Raw genomic sequence first — 27,609 nt, 5'->3', positions numbered from 1 at the left:
TTAAAGGAAGGGTGGGGTTTTTTGTTTTCGCTTGAGAGAGAGAGAATATGTGTGCGTGGGTGCATGTCAGCATGGTGGGGGAGAGAGGGGGAGAGAGAGTCTTAAGCAGGCTTCATGCTGGGCATGGGGCTCAATCCCATGACTGTGAGATGGTGACCTGAGCCGAAATCAAGAGCTGGATGCTTAACTGACTGAGCCACTGAGGTGCCCCAAGGAAGTGTGTCTTAAAGGATGATTTGAGAGAGCTGCAGCTATGTGGACCTTAAAAACTTAATTTCAGTGTAAGTTTGCAAAGGTTTGAACACTTATCCTTCTTCAGTAAATTAAAAGCACATCAGGGGCATCTGGGCGGCTCAGTCGGTTAAGCGTCCGACTTCAGCTCAGGTCATGATCTCGTGGTCCGTGAATTCGAGCCCCGCATCGGGCTCTGTGCTGACCGCTCAGAGCCTGGACCCTGCTTCAGATTCTGTGTCTCCCTCGCTCTCTGCCCTTCCCACACTTGCACTCTCTCTCTCTCTCAAAAAGAAATAAACATTAAAAATTTTTTTTAAAAAAAGCACATCACAGACATTTCCTTTGGATAAATTAGACACAAACTACCTATTGATAGACGTAGCATAGCATCCACGCCCACATTCTACCGAGCGAGTAAGGACATTTGTTTTGATTAACAAACGCCAGGAAAGATTTTTCCTTTTATCAAAGCTGGCCTGGGTTTCAAGGAGATAAAGAACAGGTTTAACTCCCTTGGGGCTGGGTGGTGGCAGCTACTGAGGAGGAAGAACTGCTTGCTATGGGGTGGCTGGTCCTCTCCTAGGCACACCAGAGGCCTCTGTTTCCCAGGGGTCTGGAATTCTCCCAATGAGAACCAAGAAGGAAACATGGGCGAGCACAGGGCTTCCGGGGCTCAATCAGCCAGCCACCCAGTGGTTAGAAGTCCCCGGGCTTTCCAAATGTATGGAAGGTGGAGGCCTCCCTGACATGAGTCAGGAGGACTGGGAAATTGCACAAAGTTCCAAGGGAGAAAAGCAAGGGTGGGGTGACAGCCGCCACACCAGGAGATACTTAAACATCGTTGGATGCATTCATTCCCACTGGAGGAGTGGAATTCCTGCCAGCCAGCCATTCTCCAGTCATTCAGAGGAGGGACGTGTACTGAGTGTCCACTGTCCATGATGTCCTGGGAATGTAGCAAAGGAGGTCCTGCTCCCATAGAGTCTTCAGTTTACTAGAGAAAACAGTTAAAAAGGAGGTATAATGAAATGGGGTGAGTGTTACAATACCTGAAGGCTATTATTTACAATTCATTCGCTTCCCTCTGTGTGATGCCACAGAACGAAGAGAGCGTTGGACAAGAGCATCAGTGAGCCTTGCTTGGTTAAGCCATACATAGACATTCTTTGGTTGTCTGTCCTTGAGTAAATCTCTTCACCCTTTCCATGTTTCTTTTTACTTTAAAATGAGGTCAAGCTAGGTGGTTCTGATTCTATTATTTATATTAAAAATAGAGGTGCGGGGGGCACCTGCGTGGCTCAATCATCCAACTCTGGTTAAACGTCCAACGTGGTTAAACGTCCAACTCTTCATTTCGGCTCAGGTCACGATCTCACAGTTCGTGGGTTTGAGCCCCACATCGGGCTCTGTGCTGACAGCTCGGAGCCTGCTTGGGATTCTGTCTCCCTCTCTCCCTGCCCCTCCCCTGCTTGCTCTATATCTCTCTCAAAATAAATACAAATAAAAACTTTAAAAATAGCAGTGGTAACTCTTAAGAATATCTCCCACCTGCTTGTGATTGCCCCATTTGGTCAAGTACCATTTCATTGTTTATCGGCGTGTCCTAAAGTGTGTTCCAAGGAATACATTATTTCCTGAGCGTTTCCTGTTTCTACATGGATCTAACTTGGGTTTCCTGGGCCTGCCTTCCTAGTACTGAAAGCCAGATCTGAGGTTGATCAGCTTACTGCTGGCAATACCATCATTCTACAGCAAGGGCAGATCTTTTGAACTGGTTCTTCTACATAAGTATATTTTCAAAGCAGTATTAACCCAAAGTCTTAAGTTCCTTGGAGAACCAAGGATCAGCTTGTAGAAGTCCATAAATCTTTCAAAGGCATGTTAAAAATGGATACAAAAATCTCTGTGTGTGTGTGTGTGTGTGTGTGTGTGTGTGTGTGTGTGTGTGTTGGGGAAAAAGAGTTCAAGGGGTTCATCAGATCTTCAAAAGTGCCCATAATGCCAAAAGACTTAGGAACTTTAGGTTGGAGATTATGATATAATCTTGATATGGTCTCTCCATCTTCTGAATGTCTCTGTTTCTTACACCTTTTACCATTGTTACTATAGGGGTGTGCATCTTTCCTAGCAGACTATTCCTTCCTTAAGAGTGGAGATTGTATCTTATTGAAACAAATTACACACACACACACACACACACACACACACACACACAGATTTTGGAGTCAGACAGCAAAACCAACCATAATACCCCTTTCCCAGCTATGGAGATGGACAGCAGAGGGGGACATGACCCCCACTGGCCAATTGAGTTACTTTCTAAGATTTTGCTAAGTGGCACTGGCTGGGCGGGCAGGGGGCCGTGGGATCCTTTCCTCTCTGGCTGCACACAGACCTAAGCTGTGCATAGGCCTGTGTCCTTTCTCGCGAGGACATCAGTCTGTAAAAGGAATGAACAGACTTGGCAAACAGACGGAAGCAGAGGTACAAGAAAGAGAACTTGCTGGTTTCAATGCTCCAAGCTTCTCAGTTGCATGAACCAAAAGACGCCCCTCTTCACCGAAGCAAATTTGCATTCAAATCTGTCCCATGCAACCAGAGTCTTGAGCTGTTCCGTGAGTAGACCTAATAACGTCTACACCTCAGGTGTGGTGAAATTGAAATAGCATGTAATGAAGAAACTGCCAGTGAGCTTTCACCCGGCTTGTGACTGTCCCATCTCAACAGGTACCTTTTATTTGTTCTTCAGTGCGTGCCAAGGGACTCTAACTACACAGGCTGTAACTAGGTTTTCTCTGAGTTGAAAAAATGACTAAATAATTTGATAAAGGCTTGGTTAAACAAAACTCTTTCCCAAGGGACTTTCCAGAGTCTCCAGTCTTCTATGTTGCCTCTTGAATTCCCAGCTTGGGCAAAGTCACATGACCACAGGGCCCTACGTCAAGAAGCATCTGTGAACACGTTTTGGGAACCGCGGCCTCTGTGGCCAATTCAGGAGTTGTGCTGTCACAAACACTGCTTCGGGGACAACCTGACTGCCATCCAGTCCTTTTTCTACTGAAGCAGAAGTCCAGCAGCTTTTCATCCCCCGTTCTGATGATTACCAGCCATGAGCCTTGGAAAGTCACTTGCTTTCCCTGAGTCTTCGTTTCGGTCACCAGTAAGGTGATGATAATAGACTGCACGACATCCAAGAACCCATCCAATTACCCAGGCCTCTGCTTGTGGGATTATAAAAGGTTCTGAGAGGATTGAATGCAGGGGGCAGTGGACACTCTGGGCCTAGGAAGGTCAAGAACGGCCCAGGCGGTTGAGTGGGGAGAAGTGAGCTGAAACAGGGAAATGCAATGAGGGCTCACAGCCGTCCCTAGAACCAGCTCCATTTTGGGGTCGGGGGGGCGGGGATCTTATGCCAACGTTCTGGCATAGCAATCTCTGGATTTTCTCACCTCTCTTAAATTGAAATTTCTAATAGTACTGGATTCCATGGGTTTGTATATTGTTTTATGGGGCCTCATAAAACAAAAGGTTAAAATGACACAATTTTCCCTTGTGGGTCCTCAAAGGCCAAGAAAACCCTTCAGCAAGAGGCAGAGAGCAAAGATCGTCACGATTCAGACTCCGAGTCCTGAAAAGCATTGGGTTCTTTCCGTTCTTATTTAGTTGAAATGTGATCAAGACAGCTGTGAACCAAACCCTCTTCTCTTCTGTGACCATCAACTAACCAACAGGAACCCGTAGTGTTCCTAGGGATGCTGGTAAGTGTCAATGAGATGCCAAAGAGAAAACCTTTCGAAAACTGCAAAGCACTCCACGAATATATTATTTTTATTACTATTCCTAACGTTTAAAGTATTAATTCTGGCTTTCCCACAGACATGACTTCAGGCGAGTAATTCGTCAGCTCCACCCTTTATATAAAACAAACGCAGTGAGGGATGGGAGAGATTAACTGGAAAATGATGGGAGACGCCTTTGAAAATTGAGGGTCACTGCAATACTCACTAATTAATAGTAACCATGCAATTGTGAAGTTATAAATAGCTCCGCATCCTAGCAGAACCCAGAGTGCTCTGCTACTTTTTCACTTGTAGCCATTTTGATTCAGCCCATTAGCTCCACTGGCCTATAATTAGCACAACACCCTGGAAAATTAATCCAGCCTGGTGAGTCAACATTGGGGAAATGAAACAGACCTCTAAATCGTGTTGGAATCCAGCTGAAGTCTGAGAGCCGGGTCCTCCTGGTTTCAGAGGGAACTAAAAGCTTCAAATCTTGATTTTCTAGCTAAAGATAGAGGAGTCCTTCACTGTATTGTCGACAACCGAGTTTCAACGTTGCTATTAAGGTAAATATATCCCTTATTGCAATTTTCAGTCAGTCGGAGAATTGCAGCCTGTTACATTATAGTCATACAATGTATGACTTTTAAAATGCAACTTTGGAGAAATGAAACCTGCTGATACAATGAAGACAAAGTGTCCAAATCTCAACCTTCTGGCAGAGACCCTGAGGTCAGCCTGAGCAGGAGGGTTCGGAGGGCCAGACTAGCAGAGGAAATCTTTTCCTGGAAACTGAGATTGCTGAAATCTGAGCCCAGGGAAAGAGGTACCCAATAGGCAGGGAGGGTAATCACATGTTACTGTAGACAGGAGGCAACAAGCAGATTAAAAGCAATATGGAAGGCTCGAATATGGTGCCGTGAAGGTCGTCAAGAAGACGTGACTGCCAGTTGACCCAAGCTGAACTTGGGCCATCAGAGGCTTCTCACCCACCTTCCCTGTCCTTAGAATGGGCATTTCATTTGCCTTTGCCATGCTAGAAGCTATCCCATCAGAGCCTTGAGATAACAATGTGGTACTGAGACCATCTGAACAGTATACATTACTGAACCCTGTTAATGCCTCTACATAGACTTTTAAGATTTAGCAGGCAGGTGCAGAGATTCATTTGTCTTATGGCCACCCAAGACAAGCCTCATTTAAGTAAGTTTGCTTGCCTATTAAAACTGCCACCTACTAACATGGAGTGATGGAGTGGTCTGCCTCTTGTGTCGGTCTCTCCTGGCCCTCCGTGTACAGGGCTCAGTTTGTGAAACGAGATACGGAACCAGCTACCCAGGAGCAAGGAGATGAAAATGAAGAGCAGTGGGTAAAGACGGGCGTGTGTGCTTCTCCTAAAATGCTTTTTGCTTTCTTCAGCGGGCACATAGTGCCATGTGGAGGTGAGTGTGCCGAGTTAAAGGCCAGGCACTAGGTCATCAGAGAAATAAATGGGTCCTTTCATCTTTCTCTTTTTGTAAAGTCGTTTCACTTTTCAAATTAAATATCCCCAGTATCCTTTCCTTGTAAATGTTTATCAGCTTAAACTGTTTTGTTTCCAATGTACACGTGTGATATGATTGGGGAAGTCTGCACGCAAACTTTCCTAGTGAAATGTCAGCTCATGTAGGGCCAAAGTCATCATCTTCCCTTTTGGTTCAAACTCTGACTTCAGATTACGTAGCCTTCAAATCTAGAAGTTTTTCCTTTTCCTGGATCGTCAAATCCAATCGCCAAATCCTGAAGAATCTACTCTACTTCTGCATATGCTTCTTTTCATTCTCCCCCCCACACCTGCTTATTTAATCTCTTGTGTCCGACACATTAATACCATTTTAATCTCCAGAAAGCACATTCAACCACATCATTCCCTGACTCAAAACATTGAATGGCTGCCCACTGCCTAACAAATTAAAGAAAACTCCTCGGTTTGGCAGTCAACTCCTTGGCCTTACCTTGCATGCCTCCTCTCCACTTGACAATCTAATAGCATATATTTATGCTGTGGATGGTTGGATTTGTAACTCACCTGCTACAAGGGAAAGGCCTTCCAAAGTGGAGGTAAGGGAAGGAATCTGCACGCCCAGGGGATAGCTCTGCCCATTAGTCACGGGGCGCCAGGGAAAATTCACTCCGGCTGCTGGTAAAAAAAACAAAATCTAATGTTGGACTACCATCAGGCCTGTCACATCATCTTCTTAAGTGAAGGAAAATACCACATTAACTTTTAAATGACTCCCCATTTGGCAACATACAGTCTTTAGTAAAGGGTGGGAGGAGCCTTGGACTTAAAAATTATGTTTTCCTCTTCCTTCTTCTAGCGTTCTCCATTTTTCATACTGATTTTTTTTTTACATTAAATAATCAGAATCGCATCCCTCTAAAAGTAATTGCTTTCCTTAATCCCCATCACCTATTTGACCCATCCCCTCACCTAAGGAGTGTACTTGTCATGATGAACACCGCGTAATGTATGGAAGTGTTGAATCACCACATTGCACACCTGAAACTAATAGAACACTATTTGTTAACTAATCAGGATTAAAATAAAAATTTAAAATAAAATAATAATAATAGTATCAAAAGGTTTGCGAGTCTTAGAATATATCTTGAGATAATTCTGGGGGGGAAAGCTATCTATGTGAGTTTTACATGAAGGCATTTGATTGCAAAAACAGTATTTCCTCCTTTTTAACTCTGCTTTTATAAAATACAAAATTGGGTCTGCATTATTTTTGTATCATTTTAGTTCATAAGTTACTCCATTTTCATGGTAAAAAAAATAAAAAATAAAAGCAATCGCTCTCTTTCCCCCAGCAATATTATTACTGTGTTTTTAAACAAAATACAGTATTAGCAGATTGAATCCAGTAACATATATGAAGTATTGTGCACCATGACCAAGTGGGATTTATCCCAGAATGCAAGATTGGTTTTACATATGAAAAATCAATGAATGCAATATACAATATCAGTAGAATAAAAAACATAAACCACATTGATCTTTTTTTTTTTTAACGTTTATTTATTTTTGAGACAGAGAGAGACAGAGCATGAACAGGGGAGGGGCAGAGAGAGAGGGAGACACAGCATCTGAAACAGGATCCAGGCTCTGAGCTGTCAGCACAGAGCCCGACGCGGGGCTCGAACTCACGGACCATGAGATCGTGACCTGAGCTGAAGTCGGCTGCTTAACCGACTGAGCCACCCAGGTGCCCCCACATTGATCATTCTTAATAGGAATAGGAGAAAACTATCTCAAAATAATAAAAGCCATATACGAAAACCCCAAAGCAAACATCATTGTTAACGGAAGTTTTAGATGCTTTCCTCCTAAGATCAGGAACTAAACAACCATGACTGCTGTCTGCATCTCTGTTCAACACTGTACTGGAGGTCCTGGCCAGGGCAATTAGACAAGAAAATAAACAAAAGGCATCCAGATTGGAAAGAAAGAAGCAAAACTATCTTTATTCACAGATAACATGACCTAAGAAATCCACTAAAAAAAAAACTATTAGAATTAAGGAACAAGTTGGGCAAGGTTGTAGGTTAGAAGATTAATTTATAAAATGCAACTGTATTTCTATACATTTGCAATCAAACAACCCAAATTATGAAAACAACTCCATGTGCCATAACATCCAAAAGAGTAAAGTATTTAGGAATAAATTTAGCAAAAGAAGTACAAGACATACTCTGAAGAGTACAAAACACCTACTAAAAGAAACGAAAGAAGTAACATGTTCATGGATTGGAGGACTTAATATTGGCAAGATGGTAACAGTCCCCAAATCTGCTTACCGACTCAATGGAATCCCTATGAGAATCCCAGCTGACTTCCTTGTAGAAGTTGGAAAACTGATTCTGAAATTCACATATAATTGCCAGGAACTCAGAATGGCCAAAACAATCATGAAAAGGAGCAAAGTTAGGGGCGCCTGGGTGGCTCAGTTGGTTGGACTCTTGAATTTGGCTCAGGTCAGGATCCCAGGGTCTGCCCCTCCCCTCTCCTCTAAAATATAAAAACTAAAAAAATTGACCACAAAGAAACTTTAATCAAGACAATGTGCTATAGGCATAAAGATTGACATATAGATCAATAGGATAGAATGAGATTCCAGAAATAACCTATGTGTCCATGTTTAATTGATGTTTGACAAGTGTACAAGACCATTCAATGGGGAAAGAATAATCTTTTCAACAAATAATATTGGGACAATTAGATAGCCAAATACAAATGAATAGAATTAGACCTTTACTTCACACCATATACAAAAATGAACTCAAAACGATCAAAGATCTACTATAAAACTCTTAGGAGAAAACACAGGCAAAAACATTTTATGATAGGAAATTTGGCAGTGATTTCGTGGATATGCCACCAAAAGTACAAGCAACAAAAGTACAAGCAATAAAGAAAATAAATAGATTGTACTTCATCAAATCTAAGAGCTTATGTGCTTCAAAGGACACTAGCAAAAAAGTGAAAAGATAAGCCACATTATATTAGAAAATAGTTACAAATAATATACCTAGTAAAGAACTTGGATCTAGAATACAAAAGTCCTACAACATAATAATAAAAAGATGAATAACCCAATTCAAAAAAAAGGCAAAGGACTTGAATAGAAGATATACAAATGACCAAGAAGCGGGATGCCTGGGTGGCTCAGTTGGTTGAGCATCTGACTTCAGCTCAGGTCATGATCTCGCAGTTCATGGGTTCAAGCACCATGTCGGGCTCTGTGCTGACAGTTCGGAGCCTGGAGCCTGCTTTGAATTCTGTGTCTCCCTCTTTCTCTCTGTTCCTCCCTGCTCGCACCCTGTCTCTCTCTCTCTCTCTCTCTCTCTCTCTTTCTCTCTCTCTCTCAAAAATAAAGATTAAAAAAATTAAAAAACAAAAACCAAATGACCAAGAAGCAATGAAAACATGTCCACACAAGAACATTCATATAAACAGTGATAGCAGCATCATTCATAATACCCAAATGGTAAAAACAACTCAAATGTCCATTATGAATGGATAAACAAAATATGGTATATCTATAATGAAATATTACTCAGCCAGACTACGGAATGAAATACTGACACATGCTATAGGACATGGATAAAGGTTGAAAACAGTGTACGAAGTAAAAGAAGCCAGACAAAAAAGATCACATATTGTAAGATTCCATATACATGAAGTTTCTAGAACAGGCAAACCCATACAGACAGAAAGTAGACTAGTGGTTGCTTAGCACTGGGGGGAATGAGAATACAGAAGAGATATAACTAAAGGGTATGGGGTTTCCTTCTTAGGTAATGAAAACTGTTCTAAAATTGACTTGTACACTTTACATGGGTGAACTGTATGGTATGTGAATTACCTCTCGAGAAAGCTGTTACATATTAAAAAAAGAAAGAGAGAAAAGAAAAAAAAATCAATGCCCAAGTAGAGTATTCATGGTGTAGCCATTAATGCCAATTTTTCTGGTGGCTGTTTTCATTGGTTTTTAAACATATACAATGGGGATGAATTTGCTTCCATCAAAATGTGGGACATTAAGGGCGCCTGGGTGGCTCAGTCGGTTAAGTGTCCAACTTCGGCTCAGGTCATGATCTCACGGTTCGTGGGTTCGAGCCCCGCATCGGGCTCTGTGCTGACAGCTCAGAGCCCGGGGCCTGTTTCAGATTCTGTGTCTCCCTCTCTCTATGCCCCTCCCCAACTCATGTTCTGTCTCCCTCTGTCTCAAAAATAAATAAACATTAAAAAAAATTTTTTTTTTAAAATGTGGGACATTAAATGTCATTTTAGGGGCAACTGGGTGGCTCAGTTGGTTAAGCATCTGACTTTGGCTCAGGTTATGGATCTCACAGTCTGTGAGTTTGAGCCCTGCATCAGGCTCTGTGCTGACAGCTCAGAGCTTGGAGCCTGCTTCGGATTCTGTGTCTCACTCTTCTCTCTGTCCCTCCCTGCTCATGCTCTCTCTGTCTCTGTCTCTCTCTGTCTGTCAAAAATAAGTAAATATTAAAAAAACATTGGGGCACCTGGGTGGCTCAGTCTGTTAAGCATCCGACTTTAGCTCAGGTCATGATCTCACAGTTCTTGGGTTCGTGCCCTGTGTTGGGCTCTGTGCTGACAGCTCAGAGCCTGGAGCCTGCTTCAGATTCTGTATCTCCCTCTCTTTCTCTGCCCCTCTCTCTCTCAAAATAAATATTAAAAAAAAAAAATTAATGTCATTTTATTTTTTCAGAAACAAATTAAAGCTCACTCAATGCCCCCTTGCCAGTGTATTGAGACATTGAATAATAGTCATAATTAGGGTTCCCTCTCCTACTGCAGGGGGGATTTATGCAAATTGTACAGGCTTGTGCATCTACAGCATCATCGGAAGGAGTCCTCTGGCCTGTGGTCTATACTCATTAACACGGAAGGGATCACAATCTAAGCCTGCATAGGCTAAGGTCTTTTGGAGGAAGGTGATTCTGTCGATTCCTGCCCTGCTAGAGACTGGGGGATTTTGTAGAGGCTGCAAATCTTGGACTCAGGCCGTCATTTCCCTTTGAGCTCTTTCTACTTCCTGGAGCACTGCAAGCTAGCAAGGCAAGGCTCTTCCTCCTCATCGAATATCCAAAATACTAACTTCCTCCTAGTCTTGGAAAATCTCCGTCTGTCAAGGTCTGCTCCTTTTACCCACTGCCTTGAAGGAATTTTCTCCATCTTCTTCTCTTCTATGGGGTTTCTGCTTCCAGTTATGACAGATTTGCTTATTTAAGATCATCCCTCTTACTGACACCAACTAGACAAGCTGGGCAGAATAGAATATGTGCTTGAAGGCACTGAAAGCTTCCAAGGGAGAACTTGAAGGGCCAAATCGCAAAGAGAAAGGAAGTACAGACAGGTAAGCCCGTCATCTGGCACTGCTTTTCCCTTTAATGGGCTTGCTGATTAATCAGCAACCAAGTTAATCAATCAACTCAATTCTCTACCTTTACCCTTTCTCCCTTTTAGATCATCCTTCACACAGTACTCTTCCTAAAATTTAAATAACAGCACCTCTCTCCTTCACATAAATATTTCAGTGGCTTCCCATTCCCTTGGAATGAAGTGCAAACTCCTTATCAAGTTTAAGTAGTCCTCTCAGATCTGGTGTTTGGCCACATTCCCAGATTCCCTTCCCACTATTACCTCTCTAGAGCTCCAGCCATATTCCGCTGGCTTTTAATTCTTCTCAGTTGCTTTCTCCTTACTCACTCCAGGGCCTTTGCACATACTGTTGCAGTCTTTGGATCGCTCTCTTTTCATCTCATATTCATTTTCCTGGCTTTCCTACTTCCTGGCAGATTATAGTTTAAATACCCTCCGGAAAATTTTCCAGATTTACTACGCTCGGTAATTTTACCCCCATAGAAGGCAAGAAATTTGCCCCTTACATCTTGAACTTCCCTATCAAAGCACCTATCACTCTTTATGATTACTCCTTTATTGTCTGTCTCCCTTTAAAGACAGCAAGTTGTAAAAGGGCAGGAACTGTGTCCTGTTCTCTAGTCTTTTTTTCTCTAGTCTTGCTCCCTAGACACCTAGAGTTGTCTCTCTAGTCCTCAGCCTGGTTCAAAATAAACCCTCACTAAATATTTTTAAAATTACCTGTTAATATTAGAAAGCCCTCATATTTTGTCTTCCACACAGTTCATCATACCTCTCTTCAAGACCTGGCTATTTTTTTTTTTTTCTTCTAGAAGATTCTAGAGAAGGATAAATGTGAACTGAATGTTATTTAAATTTTTTTAGTCCTTATAACATTTTCAAGATTTTACTGCAATAAAAATTAAAATGTGAGTGAAAGCATGACTACTCACACCACAGGCCCCTCCCCTATTATCCCAATTCGATAGGGTTTAAGGCCTCACTTGCTTTCTTACATGCAAAAAAGTGTGATTACAACTATTTGCATCCTCAAATGACATTCTGGCTTTTCAGCCACTCCAGGATCCGGTTCAAAAATGGCCTTCCTTGTTTTTTGTAGCCTTTTGTGGCTCCTTTCCAGTTTTTATCACAGACTTTGTTTTTCTCTGCTTCCTCTTCTCAGCTCGGCACAGCTCCCTCTGTCATGTTCTATAAACCTGCCACTGTTGATGAGTCTTTTTATGTGCCATCTGAATTGGCCGGCTCGGTCTCATTACCTCTTGGGTTCTGTCTCAAATCTCAGTGGCAAACAATTTTTCCCTTTACCTGTTACTTATTCCCCCCTTGTAATCCGTTTCTTAATTTGGTCACCGAATTACCTCGTCAGACACCGGGCGAAAATGAATGCCATCACTTTTCCATCATCAAATTTTGTCAGCTTTGTTTAGCCCTGCATCACCAGTGCCAAGAACAGTACCTGGTTCCTGATAAATAGCACATATTTGTTGAATAAATGAAGTATCTTGGCGTATACTTCATGATCGGCTACTTGGTTTCATTTACATTACTTTTGGTCCTCATATACCACACATAAATATTTAAGCACCATTGAGGTACTTGAAAGTTAATGCCACTTAGTAAAATTTTATTTCAATACATACCCTGGAACCTGATTCAGTTCCAGGCATTCTTCCCTGGTAGGTTCTTTTGTTGTTGTTGATGTTGTTGTTGTTGTTGTTGTTACTGTTTAAGAAATGTAAGAAGAAGGATTTGTTTTATTTCCATTCACAAATTGACTTTACTTCCTTTGGGGATAAGGCCTAGCCTTTGTTCCATAATACAACCTTTAATCAGTATACAACAAATGTAGTCACTTCATTTAAATGTAAACAGCGATGAACTCACCCTGGAAATCAAATTGTTGGTGTTTAAAAATATAGGTAGCAAGTAATAGGCAAGAAGGGTTCTGTGGTCCAGGGGAAGAGGTGCTAACAGAGTGCAGAGAATTTTCTGGGTACCGACCCTAATTTAAGATTTAGGACAGGTGGAGATTTCAGTAAGTGCTGGGTTGTCACAGGGAGGGGTTTGATGGGATGAGAAAGGTTAGTGGGCTTCAGGGTTCTGGAAGAAACGAGGGTGAGGGCATTAGGAGATAAGCTGAGTTAACAAATACGTAGTGAGGTAAAGAAAAGACATCAGGATCTTGGGAGATGGTGGGGAAAGAACCTAGAAGCATGAATTAAAGGAAACTGAAGGGGGAAAGGAGCAAGGGCCAAGGCTTGGACAGTGGAGTCAAGGAAACTAAAGACGCAGCCCCTGGGGGCTAACGTTAAAGGTGGAAAGAGAAAGCAAGGCAAACAGGCCTCAAAGGGAAGAGGAATGAGTGCTTAAAGGGAGAAACGAACAGCGGTGGGGTCCTCCCGTAAAGGGCAGAAGCAGAGGGGGCAGGGTTCTCCTTCAAAAGGCAGAAACAGAGTCCTGAGCCAAGAGATACAGTAGTGTGAGTAGGTGGGTCAGCATCAGGAGGGGAGCACAGGTCCAAGGAGTTCGAATGAGTCTGTGGCTGGCCATGTGAGGCAGTCTGAGTTTTTCAGAGGTTTTCGCTAGCGCTGGGGTTCGGAGTTCGTAAAAATACGTTTCAGACGCCCAGGGGATTTCAGTGTTAAGAGTTTGGTGGAATACGGTGGGGTTTGGTGAGGGGCAGGTGGCCAGTGACGATAGGAACCTTCAGCGAGGGCTGGGAATCCATTTCAGCAAGGTTGGGGTAGTTTCAGTGAGAGCTGGAGGGATCTGGGTCGGGTTGCGTGGGGGTGATTTTCGGCCCCGGTGGACCGATGTGCCCGGTGTGGGCATGAATTGAGGTGGGCGTTGGGGTGTATTTCAGGCAGCGCGGCGGGCCAATTTCCGTGGTTTGGGGCGAATTTCTCTTGGGACTGCGGCGCGCGTTTCAGGCCGGGCTGGCGGCGAAGTGCAGCCGCGGCCGAATGAATCCCACCCGGGATGGGGTGCGTCTCGGGCGCGCGGGGGCGAGCGAGGCCGGGAGAGGAGTCCAGCGGGGGCTCTGAGCAGCTTCGGGGTGCGAGGGGACCGCCGTCGGGGCTGGGCCGCACGGACGGCTCGGGGGACTTCGGGGACGTTCCGCGCAGCGAAGGGCACCTCGCCTCCACCCGTCCCGCTCCCGCGGGAACCTGTTGCCGGAGAAATAGGCGGGCGGTGGCGACGGCCGAGGACCCTCCCTCGCCTGCGCCCGGGTGTCTGCGCGGCCCTTTCACCCCAGAGACGCTCCGCGGCGCGGCCCCTCCCTTTGCTGTCTAAATTAAAAAAAAAAAAAAGCCCCCCCCCCCCCCAACACCCGCGCCCGTCCTCGGCGAACCTGGGGCGGCCCGGGCCGCTTCCGGGAGCGGAGGCGCGGCCCCGCGGGCCGGAGGAGGCGGAGGCGGAGGCGCAGGCGGAGGAGGAGGCCAACATGGCGGCGCGCAGGGCTGGGCCGGGCCGCCGCCGCGCCTGAGCGCCCCACCGCCCTCGCTCGGCTCCCGGCGTCCACGCCCGCGCCCAGCCTGGCCGGGCGGCAGCGGAGCGCGCAGGCCGGCAGCGCAGGGGCCCGCTCGGGCGCGGGAGCGGCGCGGAAGCAGCGCCGCGCGGCCCGCCAGGCCGGGGAGCCGCAGCTTCGCCGCTCGCCGGCCGGCGCGGCTCGGAGGCCCGAGCCATGGAATCGGAGGAGGAGCAGCACATGACCACGCTGCTGTGCATGGGCTTCTCGGACCCCGCCACCATCCGCAAGGCCCTGCGCCTGGCCAAGAACGACATCAACGAGGCCGTGGCGCTGCTCACCAACGAGCGGCCGGGCCTCGACTACGGCGGCTACGAGCCCATGGACAGCGGCGGCGGCCCCAGCCCCGGGCCCGGCGGGGGCTCGCGGGGCGACGGCGGCGGCGACGGCGGCGGCGGCCCCTCCCGCGGCGGGAGCACCGGGGGTGGCGGCGGCTTCGACCCCCCGCCCGCCTACCACGAGGTGGTGGACGCCGAGGTGAGGAGGGCGACCGTGACCCCGCGGGAGAGGCCAGCGGCTGGAGTTCCGCGGGCACGGGGGACACACCCCACTGGGCTGGGAGTGCGGAGGGCGTTTGGGGCGGGGGTTGGCTCGGAAACGGAGAGAATGGAGTCCCGGGCCCGGCGGGGGCGGAGGTCACCGGGCCGGGGTCAAGTGGGGAGAGAGACCCCTCCCGGAGGGGCTGAATGGGCCTAAAGGGACGCGGGGCAGGGCTGCGCGGCAGGGTGGGGAGGGGGTCTCGTGGGCTTCGGGCTCTGCACGCCGCAGGGCCGGTCGGCCGGGGATGGGAAGGAGGGTCCAAGGCGTGCATCTGCGATGCGGGAGGATCGACGCGCCAGCCTGGAGTGTGTGATGGGGAGGGCGCGTGTGTTAGGGGTCAGAAATGGGATACTCGTAGGCCGGGCTGGGGGCTGCAATTTCGTGGCACCGGCTTTTAGTGAAGGAGTAGGGGAGGCACCAGGTTCAGGGTCTGAGAAAAAGTGGGATGGGCCAGCCAGAGTAGTGGCCTTTGCTAGGGTCAGAGGAGGACTGCTGGGGTTAGGAATGGGGTTGGGGTTTTAGCCAAGGGCCGGAAAGAGGGAAGATTGGACAGGGTCTAAAAAATGAAGAGGGGCTGGTAGGGACCAGGGAGGAGAGGAATTGATATAAGGCAGGCGGGGGAGGGGGCTACGTGCAATAAGGTCTGGGTTGGGGGGACTGACGTTAATAAGGCCAGGTGGGGATTGGACTGAGGAGGTTAGGAGCAAGAGGCCAGGTTGGGAATCGAAGCTGAAGAGGCCTGGAATTGAAGGATGAAGCTGGGACCAGGTCTGGGCAAGGAAAGTACTGGTCACAGGCAAGGTCAGGAATGAGGGAAAAGTAGAGGGGAAAAGGGATTGCAGTCATACTGAGGGTGCTGTGCAGAGGGACAGGGGACACGGTGGGACAGAAATGGGAGGAGTGGAGGCATCTGTTAAGGAGAAAGGGTTCCATCTAAGCGAGTGGCTCTGATCACAGATCTCAAGTCTGGGTGGAGAAAATCAGGCCTGTTTGGTTGGGGATGTGAGCAAAGACCATGGGGAGGAAAACCGACTTTAACTGCAATTTTAAAAGAGATCAACCAGAAACACCAGTGCTTGTGAAATAATTGCTCTGCAGGAAAATGGCAGCTCACCTGAAGAATTTTGGTCAGATTCATTGAATAGTGCATTTCGGGGGGTCAGGTAGAGAGCAGCTTGGCCCAATCCCAGAAGTGCGCAGATCTCACAGATCTCAGATTAGTGGGCTTGTGTTTTTAAAATAGAGACTTGAATTTGCATAATTCTTAATGAAGCTAAGCCTTCTGAAAGCATTTTCCCTAAATTATGTTATAGCCTTTTAATTACATGCTTTTGCAGCAGTTGCTCGGGCTGAAGTCACTTGGGGGGAGAAGGTGGCACTTCAAAAAACCGGTTTCTTCACAAGATTTCTTAGGTGCCCAGACTTCCACACACGTGATTGGTCGCCCTTAACTAGCCTGTAACTCAGTTATATGATTGACTAGTGTGTGAAAGTAAAGATTGTTATTATTCCTGATTTGGGGAAATAATCCCACATTATTAAGTAAGTGTACTTAAGTCACTTTAAGAAATGAGCTTCTCTTTGCAAGTCCCCATCACTCCCCTACTTGCTCATTCCAGTTTTGACCCAGTTTTGCAATCAAGGAGAAAGCCGTCGCTTTTTCTGCAAGTATTTGTATAACTATGATGTTCATTGTATCCTCATTTTGTGAGGAATCTTATTCTTTGTTTCTTTTGTCACACCTTGTAATTGTCTGTAATTGAAAAATCAAATTAAACGATGCTTGGTGGTACTTCAACATCAGCTGTACCGTCCATAGAATTTAAGTGCAAAGAAATGGGACTGGCATCTTTTCACATGAATAACGGGCAGAGGAGTTTGATTTTAAGTAAAATCCAGGGAATCTTTATCTTTTCGAAGAATTGTGTCAAGTTTTCATTTCCTCTTGACCCGGGGATTTTTGGCCTGGGGAGGCTGCACCATTGATTTGGAGAGTTCAGGAGGGGCTCCTGGCTGAGGCTGCTTTACCCAGAAGCATATTGGCGGGCTACGAGCAGACACTTTGCAGGCACACGGGAGCCTGTTGAGAACGTTTAACCCAATTTCTGCCTCTAGATTTACAAATCTTCTGCCTGTCACCTGTGCAGCTAGCTGGGTGGTCATCCTTGCTGTAGACAGTAGGAAACTGAGGCTTTTGATCCTGGGAAGGATGCTGATTGTTGTTGAGCATCCCCAGCATGTCAGGCACTGTAGTAGATGCTTTACTATACATTCTTTTAATCCTCAGTGAGGTTGTTAATAACATCACTGTTTGAGAGAGACGATTAGTTTGTGGCAGTCTCTTGAACCTGGTGCTCTTAGGGCTTCAAAGACAGTGTGCTTTTTTTACTCTGCTCTCCTCATGGTTTTAGGATCGGCTTCATTTTAGCATAAGAAAGAAAAATTAAGAGGGAAAAAGACGATTTTGAGGCTGGGGAACTAGGCTAGGAATGATGGCAAGCACTGAATCAAGGCATTAGGAGTAGAATAATGAGTGGAATGAAAGGATGATAGATCTTTAGGGTGGAAGACTTCAGAAATTAAGAATTTGTTCAGCTCTTTTGTTTAAACAAACAGCCTGGCAGGGCCCAAAGGGGAAGTGACTTGTCCCCACAGAACCAGTTCATGGAAGAAACGGATCTAGAACTCAGGCCTTCTCACTGCATGGCCCGTGCACTGTCTCCCTCCCACTGCCTTCCTTTCAGATGAAGAAGGGTCAGGCTACAGCAGTGGCTTAATGGGGAGGAAGACAAGGGAAGTGTAACAAACTGGCTGACGTTCATCAGCTCTTATAGAACCTACCTGTTCTGTTTCTTAAAAAATGAGTACCTTATTTTAAATTCTGTAAAGTTATTTTTGGTGCACAGGAAATTTCAGTTTTAGTGTCTTCTTCAGAACGTTTTGGGGATAAACAGATTAAATTATAAACGTTAAAAAAGAAAAAAAGGATTACATTTGTTTTTGTAGTTTGGAAACAGGCAGTAAACATTCAGTGCCTTCAGTGTCCCCTGGGCGGGGGGGCGTGGGAGTAGATAGTGAAGGTGAAGGTTACATTCTAGTGGCTCTCAGTGCAAGCCTCTCATTTTACAAGAAGCGACTTCCCAAGGTCATGTAGTTAGTTAGGGCAATCAGTTTAGTAATTTGGGCCCATGCCGTAATTAGGATTTGGTTTAAAAATTAAATTTTGGAAAATAAAAGCAGTTAACTTCTGGTTCAGGAGAAGCAATAAGAATGCAGATAAAAAACACCCAGATAGCTAACAGGGGGCAAAAAAAAAAAAAAAAAAAAACAAAACAAAAAAAAAAAAAAAAAAAAAAACCCAACCCACCCAGATAATGTACCAGAACACATAAAACTGCTCAGAAAGCCACCTTTGCCGTATCCTCCAATTAAGTAAAGGTGTTGCTTCACACATGTTGTGTTTGGTCGCTACGAGTATTGTTGGGTACACGGGATTCATGGGCTCAGTGTCTGGAAGGGACTTTGAGAAACTACCCAGTTTTGATTCTGAATAGCATTACTTCAAAACCTGCCGAAGGCAGATAAGAGTTTGTTCTATTATTTAGGAAAATGGAATCTCACAGCTGCCCTAAGTAACTTATCCAGATGCTTATCACCCCCACTCAGAATTTTTTCCTGTTTCTTACCCTGATGGCCACTGCTAAGGGCATGCCCTCTGGTTCTCTCCTTCCCAGAGCTGGGAGAATCTCTCCCTTAAGCATTGTGATCCTTGATCTGGTCCATGGGATCAGTAGGAATCAACCAGGTGCTGTTGTGGGCATTTGAGACAATTGAACAATTGCGATACGTACTCTAGTCATTATTGTCTTATTTTTTAGAAAATACTGAAAATGGAATTTTTTTTTTTTTGTAAGGAGATATCAGCTAACAGCAAGAAATACCTTTCTTCACTGTCTAGTTCTGTGATAATATTCCCAGAAGTGACATTTAATACCGTGATCTGACAAATATTGGTAAATTCTTATTTTGTTCCTTTTTTAATGTGGACCTAACTTCTGGGGGTATTTTGTGAAAAGTATTTGCAAGATTTCTGTCTGTATTTCTTTCTTTCTTTCTTTCTTTCTTTCTTTCTTTCTTTCTTTCTTTCTTTCTTTCTTTTTTTTAATTAAAGCCCCAAAGTTGGTCCTGTTCCAGTATATCTAAATCACATTAATTTGTAGTTCTTTAACTTACCTCATTTCTGCCTCTTTTTTTTCCTTTGATAGTATGTGATAGTTCTAAATGAATTAAAATTTTAGCATCATCAGTGCTTATATTATTTATTTTAAAATTCATATTCCTCAAATAAAACAATCCTGCTACATTTGAGTGTGGGGTAAATATCAAATATGATTTGGTAAATTAAAAAAAAAAGGAAAAAGAAGAATCCATATACAGATTTTAAACTAAGAAGTAAACTAATTCCAAAAAATTGGTTGAAAGTGATGACATAAAAATAGGGAATCTGCAAGGTTAATTAGCATAGCCTAATTTTTGAAATAAGTATTTCCTTATAATCTAGTATACGAATCTCCTTTGGGAATTAGGCCTATGAGTTCATCTAACAGTTGGCTTCTCACCTTATAATTACCTGGCCATATGCTGTTAGAACGAGTAATTTGGCACAAAGGAAGCACCTTTTGTGTGTTGGTGAGTGCAGTTCTAGCAGAATCATAGGAGGTAGTGACAGTTTTATACAGCATAATGGTGCCGTTAGCTTAAAATTGGAAACCAGTCGCGATGGTAGAAAAGTAGATGTTTCGGTTTTAACAATTTGAAGCAAGGATTTCAACTTTAATACAACTTAAATAGCAGATATCAGTGTACTGCATACTTCTGTACTTACTGCCAGGTACCATATTAACATTGATTTTATTTGAATCAGAGTATGAAGAGGAAAAGTTTTCACTTCTGATAAGAACTATAGTTAGAAAGATTTAGTCCAATAATACTGTTTATATCTAGAGTTCAGTTGTCCAGGAAATTTTCACATTTGAACCCGGAGAGAAGTAAGTAGACACGTAAATACGTAAAATTGAGCCATTGCAAAACATGCCCCCACATTCAGTGCGTTCACTACATGCGTTTCACTCATTTATTGTTTTAACTTCTTTTAAAAAAACATAGTTCATGCAAATGCTGTTATTCCACGTCCTAGCAAATTGGAAGAGGTTTTGTTGCAGTCCCAACACGAGGCGATGAGCATTTAGAGGGAACCATATTTGATAGTAGTGAGAAGTGACAGGTAGCAGTTCAGTGGTACAGGAGGGGACAGGAAAAGTTGAAAAGTGGGCCCACCGAAAGCAGGCCGGCCCGTGTGTACAGGGCCAAATAAAACAGCTTTGTGTGCTCCGTGACCCCAGAGGATGGCTGGTCTTAGTGATGTTGCACTCAAGAAAAGGTTCCAGTATGCCGTTTAGGAAGGGTCGCTGGGGCACCTCGGTGGCTCAGTTTTTGTTTGTTTGTTTTTTCCAATATATGAAATTTATTGTCAAATTGGTTTCCATACAACACCCAGTGTCGGTGGCTCAGTGTTTTAAGCGCAGAGCCTGCTTGGGATTCTTTCTTTCTCTCTGCCCCTCCCCTGCTTGCGCATGCTGGAGCACATGCGTGCTCTCTTTTTCTTTCTAAATAAATAAATAAACATTAAAAAAAAAGGGTCAGGAAGGGGCACCTGGGTGACTTAGTCAGTTGAGTGTCTGACTCTTGATTTCAGCTCAGGTCATGATCCCAGGGTCATGAGATTGAGCTCTGCACTGGACACAGGGCCTGCTTGGTATTCTCTCTCTCTCTCTCTGTCTCTCTGTCTCTCTGTCTCTCTCTCTCTCTCTGTCTCTCTCTCCCCCAGCCCCTGCCCCATGCACGTTTGCTCTCAAAAGAAATAAATAAACTTTAAAAAAAAATGGGTCAGGAATGTGGAGTACAGTTTAGCAAGGTTTTAGTTTTTAACCAAGAGAAGGAAAGGAGAAGAAAGTTGGGCGCATGAGGAAGTAAGCTTCAGGTGCCTTGGAAATTCAGACACATGGGGCATTTCAATTGAAGGGCTCTGGACTGCTAAGGCCCTGCTAAGAAGGTTGTGCTTCATTTTTAAAAGAATAAATGTTTTCTCTCACCTTCCTCCTAGAGTGTTTTAGTTTCTTTTTTAAGTTAGTAATTCTCATTCTCATTAGTATCATAAGAATTTTTATTGCTTAGTATTGGAACATTTTTTACTCACAGTTGGATTTATGAAAATTACTTGTTAATTAGCATGTTAGCAGTAGGAGGTATTATTTATTGTTTAGTGTTGATCATCTCTATGGTGAGTTTTTGGCAAAGCGTTTTGTAGCCTTTTTGTTTTTATGGTATGTTTGTGAGTTCACTTCTCTATCCAGCAATGGGAAACCTGGCTTCCACCATTGGCTTCCATTGTGTGTGTGTGTGTGTGTGTGTGTGTGTGTGTGTGTGTGTGTGTGTAAGGGAAGTGGAGTCTACTTGGTGTTAGCTCTTAACTTTAAGCTGGTTAATAGAACATATAGCTGTACATTTGGTTTATTTTTGTTTGTTCTGAAGAGAAGAGCTAACACAATTAAGTCGAAATATTATTCTGGTAATCTTTCCAGAAATTGAAATGCTTCAGCCGTGATGCAGAGTTCTGTGGAATCTTTTGGTAGGACTGCGTTGAAGATTTGATTTTCCTCTTACAGATAAATATTAACACATAAATAACCTCTTAGGTGCCCACCCAAGTCTTCTCACTTCTAAAGATGAGCTTCCTTGTTCCAGACCCCGGTTTGCTTTTCTGTGGTATCACAGCCAGTTATTTGTGTTATAAAATTCAGTTGACACTATTTGATATGCTTTCACTTAAGTTTAAGGTGTTTGTGTTAGAAATATTTTGCTAAAAAAAAAAAACCAAAAAACTGAGTAAAAGGCATGGTGCTTTTTTAAAAAAAATTTTTTTTAATGTTTATTTTTGAGAGAGAGAGAGAGAGAGACAGAGTGCAAGGAGGGGAGGGCAGAGGGAGAGGGAGACCCAGAATCCGAAGCAGGCTCCAGGCTCTGAGCTGTCAGCACAGAGCCCAACGTGGGGCTCAAACTCACGAACCACGAGCCTAAGTCAGTTGCTTAACCGACCGAGCCACCCAGATGCCCCAGTGCATTCTTTATCATAAGTTTCCAAATGGTTTCTGAAATTAAAATCTTTTTCAGAAAGACTTATTGGTTAGATATTCTGTTGTCAAGACTTTCCAGTTTCTGCTTTGTGTGCTTTTAAGAATCCAGCTTATCAAAAACAGGTCAGCATTCCCCCCCCCCCTCTCATTTCTCACCTCTACATTGTCAATTTTGGTGGAAAACTGAAATGCTTTCTGAAACCTGTAGCTGGAAATCTAGAGTGAAGCATTTTGGTAACGATTTAAAATCTATTACAGATCCTAGAAATTTTCAAGGTATTCCACACTGCAAATGGCAACATCATCTAGCAATTGTTTAATTTATTCTGGGACTCTTTCTTTTCTTTTCTTATTGTATAGCCTATTAATTCTCTAAATATCTCTCCTGCCTCTTCTGTCTATCCCCACTGTTACTGCTCTGTGTTCTATTCCTTTCTTACCTTTTCTCTCTGCCACTCACTGGCACCAGAATGATCTCTCTAGAATGCAAATTTTAATCCCATGATAACCTTGCTCAAAAATGTTTGGTGCTTCCTCATCTTCTCTAGGTAAAATCCAAATGCAAACTTCTTTTCTTTCAAGGTCTCCATTCTTACCCATCTGTTCCTATCTCCTGACTTCCCAGTTTTGTGTTCTCCCTTGCAGTTCAGGGGCCATCTCTTGGCCCACTCGCTCTCCTAATCTCCAGTCTCCATCTGCCTGACTAACACCAATTCATTCTTGTTAGCTCCAGTGCCATATCTCTTTAAGGCAAAAGTAAAGTGGTGGTCATATTTTAGTTAAAAAAGTTATGTTTACCTTACATGTATCTGTTTTTCCACTAGGCTTGAGGAACAGGTCTCGTTTTATCTCTCTGTCTCTGGCACCCCAGCTCACAATATTTGATTGGATAGAGTGACGAATGAATGGAAAGAAAATTTTAAATGAAATAAAAAGTCAAATGATACTGGAAAGAGGATTGAACCTGTGGTTTGGGAGATGGTACCTTTTGTTCAGGGTTCTGTTGCTTGCTAACTCTTCCACTGGGCAAGTCAGTTTGCCCCCGAGTCTCCATTTTCTCATCTGTAAAATAGTGTGATCTTGGACTAGATCTGTAGTTAATTTTTTTCATTCATTGACTTCTTTGAGAAATTAAAAGCAAAGAGGCCTCTCAGATAACAGCGTATGTAAATATATACGCTTAATGTTTAAAGTAAGCTGGTGCTAAGGTATTAATACTATTATTTGGGCTAATGGGATTACTATATTTCTCAATTAAAAAAAATTTTAGGGGCTCCTGGGTGACTCAGTTAAGCATCCAACTTTTCATTTCAGCTCAGGTTATGATCTCATGGTTCATGAGATTGAGCCCCACTTCGGGCTCTGTACTGACAGAATAGAGCCTGCTTGGGATTCTCTCTCTCTCTCTCTCTCTCTCTCTCTCTCTGCCCCTCCCCCTCTCCTCTCTCTCAAAATAAATAAACTTTTAAAAAATGAATTTTTAATGAGCTTTAAAAACGTATATAAACTTTATTTAAAAAGACCAACCAAACTATGGTGTTTATTAAAATGGAAATAGCTTTAAAAAAAAAAAAAGACTATTTTGTGAATCTTAGGAAAATTTTGCCTAGACCCCAAAATTATTTTATAATTGTGCTATTGTTTCATTTGTGTTTTATCTAATTAAAATGTAGAAAAAAAAAGATTACTATTTCCTAGCATATCACTGGGAACAATTTTCTTTTAACCTAGAATTCATATTTGATTATCTACTTATTAGTTTCCAATTATTTTTAGTTCTAAGAAAACCATGGCTTGGAAGATGTGATTCAGTAGGACTTTCCAAATTTGAGTCAGAGATTAAGCTTTAATAGAGTTTCTGTTCAGTGGGGTTTTTTCTTTTTTTTCTTCTTCTTTTTTTTTTTTTTTTTTTTTTTTTTTGCATGCTCTCCCCTGCCACCGAGTATCTCAGCATTTTGCCTTGTTGATTGGTTTTAGGATATTCTTTTGGATGACTCCAGTATGTTTTAATTGGCCTTTAGATTATCTGCCAGCATTTAAAGACCCTCAAAGGTCTGCAACTATATTTTGAAACCAGCTGTCTTTAGAGCAGAGGGGTTTTTGTTTGTTTTGCTTTGCCAAAGGTATGGAGTAGAGATGTGTGTCTGGCCAACACAGCCTTCCCTTGTCACCTGTTTCCTGTGACCTAAAGCAGTTTTACTCATGATCGTTGGGCTCTTAGTAGGCTCCAAACCAATCTCATCCATTATTTCCAAGAAGCATTCCACTCCCTCGACTTTTTCTGTCACGTATATACTTTAATGGACAGTACTCTCTCATGTCTTTTTGCACAATTTTAAGACGGTGGGATGGCTGTTTCTGGTATTCTTATTAAATGGAAGATAATTAAAGAGTTCTCACAATAAAAACTCTAGATACGTCTGAAATAATGATACAGTTCACATTCTAGTGATAAAAACAGACATTCAGCTGAAAATTGTTAGAGCAACAGAACAGTAAATAGCCCATTTACCAAAACAGCCCTTGATTCCGTAGGTTTTTATTGAGCAGTGATGGTGTGCTAGGCACTTAGCTAAGTGTTGGGAATATAATGGTGAACCAGTCACACATAGTGTCCTCTCTGTGATAGTTTGAAGTCTGGTAGATTTCTTGTGCTCTAAGTGGAATACATCATGATGTTCTAATTCAGAAACTAGAGGCTTTGAAGAATCGGGGGTTGAATATGAAAGAGCTTACATCTATCAAAAGCATTTAAATAGTGCCTCAAGAATCTTTTGTGGTAATTTGATTTATAGTGGGATCCATTGCCCGGAAATCAAGTGGTATTTTTCTCAAGTGATACGTCTTTAGCACCATGGAATGTACAGAATTTGTATTTATTTACTTGTTGGATGTTTAATATTAGTAGTTGATGTTTCTCTCAACTAGGACCTCTTCTAAGAATGGTGCTAATTATTTCCTTCAAATTCTGTTACTTTTTGTTCTAAAATCATGAAGGTATGCGTTTTTACCAGAAATGAGAAATTACTCTAGAAACTGGTCTGATTTCAGGCTAAACATTCCTTATGGTTGTGGATCATACAGAAGAGGCTGTTTCAAAGCTAGAGCAGTGTTGATTTTAGAAAGACTTGGGATGGTAGAAATAGCAGTAACTATGTAAATGAAAACTTGTCTGGGATTAGTAACATAAGAAGTCCTTAGTTTATTATTAGTATTTTGGTTTTTGTGGTCAGTTTTACGTCGGAGTGGACTGTCTTTCCTAAAATACTTTAAAAAAATTAGTAATTTTCATTTTGTAAGATTTACTTTTCATATCTGCCTCATTTGAAGTGTTTTGGGGAGTTACAGTAGCACAGATCACCCTATGTTTCATCCTTTCGACATCATACTTGTTTTTGAGAAAATGTCAGTTATCTATTGGGCAGTTGGTACTGTAAGTGTTGAAATCACACCAGGCCTGTGTGTGTGTGTGTGTGTGTGTGTGTGTGTGTGTAACGTGTGCCGTAAAAACAATTGGTTCATGTTATGTGTATAGATACACTTACATCTGTGCAGAGTAACAAGTGGGTCCTGTTTGCTATTCATTACTCTTGAGGTTTTTATGGCTAAGTATAAACCATGTCTGTGATAGAGGAATTCTAAGCATTTGTTAAGGGGGATCAAAGATGAGGATCGGTGCAGGATGACCAGAGATTCACCCAGTTCATAGTGATTATAATGTGGGAGAGAGATATCAACAATGCTTAGCAAGATACACTTTATGAGACAGAAAAATTATCTGTAGAACTGAGAGTGTTTCTTGTCTGCCCCTCTCCCTACTCCGAGAAAAAAACCCCTGAAAGTGGTAAATTTAAGGATGAAAATGGAAGATTTGTTCACAGCTGGAAGGGACCATGGGGATCTTGTGGTGTTAAATCTTGCCAATTTAGGAATGAGGACCTTGACCCTGGATCATTAGCAAAGTCAGGAAGGGAGTCTAGCCTTCTGCCTCTTTCAGCGTGTAGTTTGTATTCTTCACGCTGTCCTTCTGACACGAGGAAGTCTTTGACTGTAGGTCATCTTTAATATATCCTTCCTCTTAAACTCTCTGTATTTTAATCACCACCATTTCCTTTGTTAGGTATTAGTTTGCATTACATGGGCAAAGTTGACATTTGATTCATTTTCCCCCCCTCCAAGTATTTGTCTTGCTTTCTCATTCAGTGTTTTTTAATGTCCGTGGTTATTGATGTTTATAAAAGGTAGTAAGGGTTGAAGAAGGGAAGGTTGAGTAAGTGCTGTCACTTGTGAAGGTCTGTGTCTGTCCACTTTAGCATCCCTGTATAGCTGACCAGGATTAGTGATATCCTTGGTCCACCCACAGTTGCACACATGCGCTGGGTACTTAAAAATAAGCTCAATAATCAGTATGCAAATGTCTTGAAACAGTATACCGCCTAATTTGTTTTACATGTGTATCTCTTCCTTAACTTTTTTTTTTTTTTTTCTGCGTATCAGATACAGTGTTTATTATAAATATCAACTGGGATGGGGGCGCCTGAGTGGCTCAGTCGGTTTAGCATCCGACTTTGGCTCAGGTCATGATCTCACGGTTCGTGGGTTGGAGCCCCATGTCAGGCTTTGTGCTGACAGCTCCGGAGCCTGGAGCCTGCTTTGGATTCTGTGTCTCCCTCTCTCTCTGCCCCTCGCCCACTCATACTCTGTCTCTCTCTCTCTCTCTCTAAAAAATAAACATTAAAAAAAGTTTTTTTAAATAAATATCAATGGGATGTGTTATACACTTGTAGGTTTGAAATTAAACATTTTTAATGATACCTTGGAAAGGTATCAATATGCTAACAGCATAATATGTGCCTTAGATTAAATATCTTAATGAGTACAGAAATAAAACAGTGTATATTGATTAACCCTTAGAGAATAACTTGAAAAAACCAGCCTTTAAATATGCTAGGGTTTTTTTGTTTTTTGTTTTTTTTTAATGACTGTGTGCGTGCTTTTTCTCCTACCTGGCGTGTCCTCCTTACCCCTTTTCCCCTCTTGTCATATTGGACCATGGAAGTTAGTCCACAGCACTGCCTCTGTGATCTCTGCACTTCATCTTTTCTCTACAAAGTAGATTTCATACAGGCTTGCGGTTGACGGAGAGTAATGAACGCCCTCCTTATTTCAGTACAGCCAATCCTAATGCTAACATACCACATGTACTGTTGATCAGGTTTGCTACTGGTTTTCTGGTCGGGCTTGATACCTTCCATTATTTTTCCTCCCATTCATGGTTCTGTTTTTCCTGGTTAAAAGTCCCTCCTTGACTTTGAATAGAGATCCTTACATTCCCCTGCCACAGCATTTATCTTTCCCGTTGGAATTATTCACTTACTT

The 27,609-nt window shown here is 43.1% G+C and overlaps 1 protein-coding gene and 1 long non-coding RNA gene across 2 annotated transcripts in view; one reads left to right on the top strand and one right to left on the bottom strand.

The window, feature by feature from the left end:
• Positions 1-606: 606 nt before the first annotated feature.
• Positions 607-12,686, bottom strand: LOC122241368. Its single transcript, XR_006221471.1, has 3 exons — positions 12,609-12,686; positions 6,085-6,195; positions 607-1,228 (listed from the first exon to the last, which is right to left on the bottom strand). It is a non-coding gene; the product is annotated as an uncharacterized LOC122241368 (long non-coding RNA).
• A 1,916-nt stretch (positions 12,687-14,602) lies between these two features.
• The window catches only part of USP24 (ubiquitin specific peptidase 24), a 140,351-nt gene continuing 127,344 nt past the window's right edge, over positions 14,603-27,609 (top strand). The window contains exon 1 of the mRNA XM_042997312.1: positions 14,603-14,974. Within this exon, the coding sequence (XP_042853246.1) occupies positions 14,654-14,974 (321 nt within the window). The 5' untranslated portion in view covers positions 14,603-14,653. The remainder of the gene's footprint in view (positions 14,975-27,609) is intronic.

Source organism: Panthera tigris, chromosome C1 (assembly GCF_018350195.1).
Source record: "Panthera tigris isolate Pti1 chromosome C1, P.tigris_Pti1_mat1.1, whole genome shotgun sequence".
NCBI classification, from domain to species: domain Eukaryota; kingdom Metazoa; phylum Chordata; class Mammalia; order Carnivora; family Felidae; genus Panthera; species Panthera tigris.
Note: the sequence above shows the minus strand (reverse complement) of the source record. Positions and strands in the feature narration are given on the sequence as shown.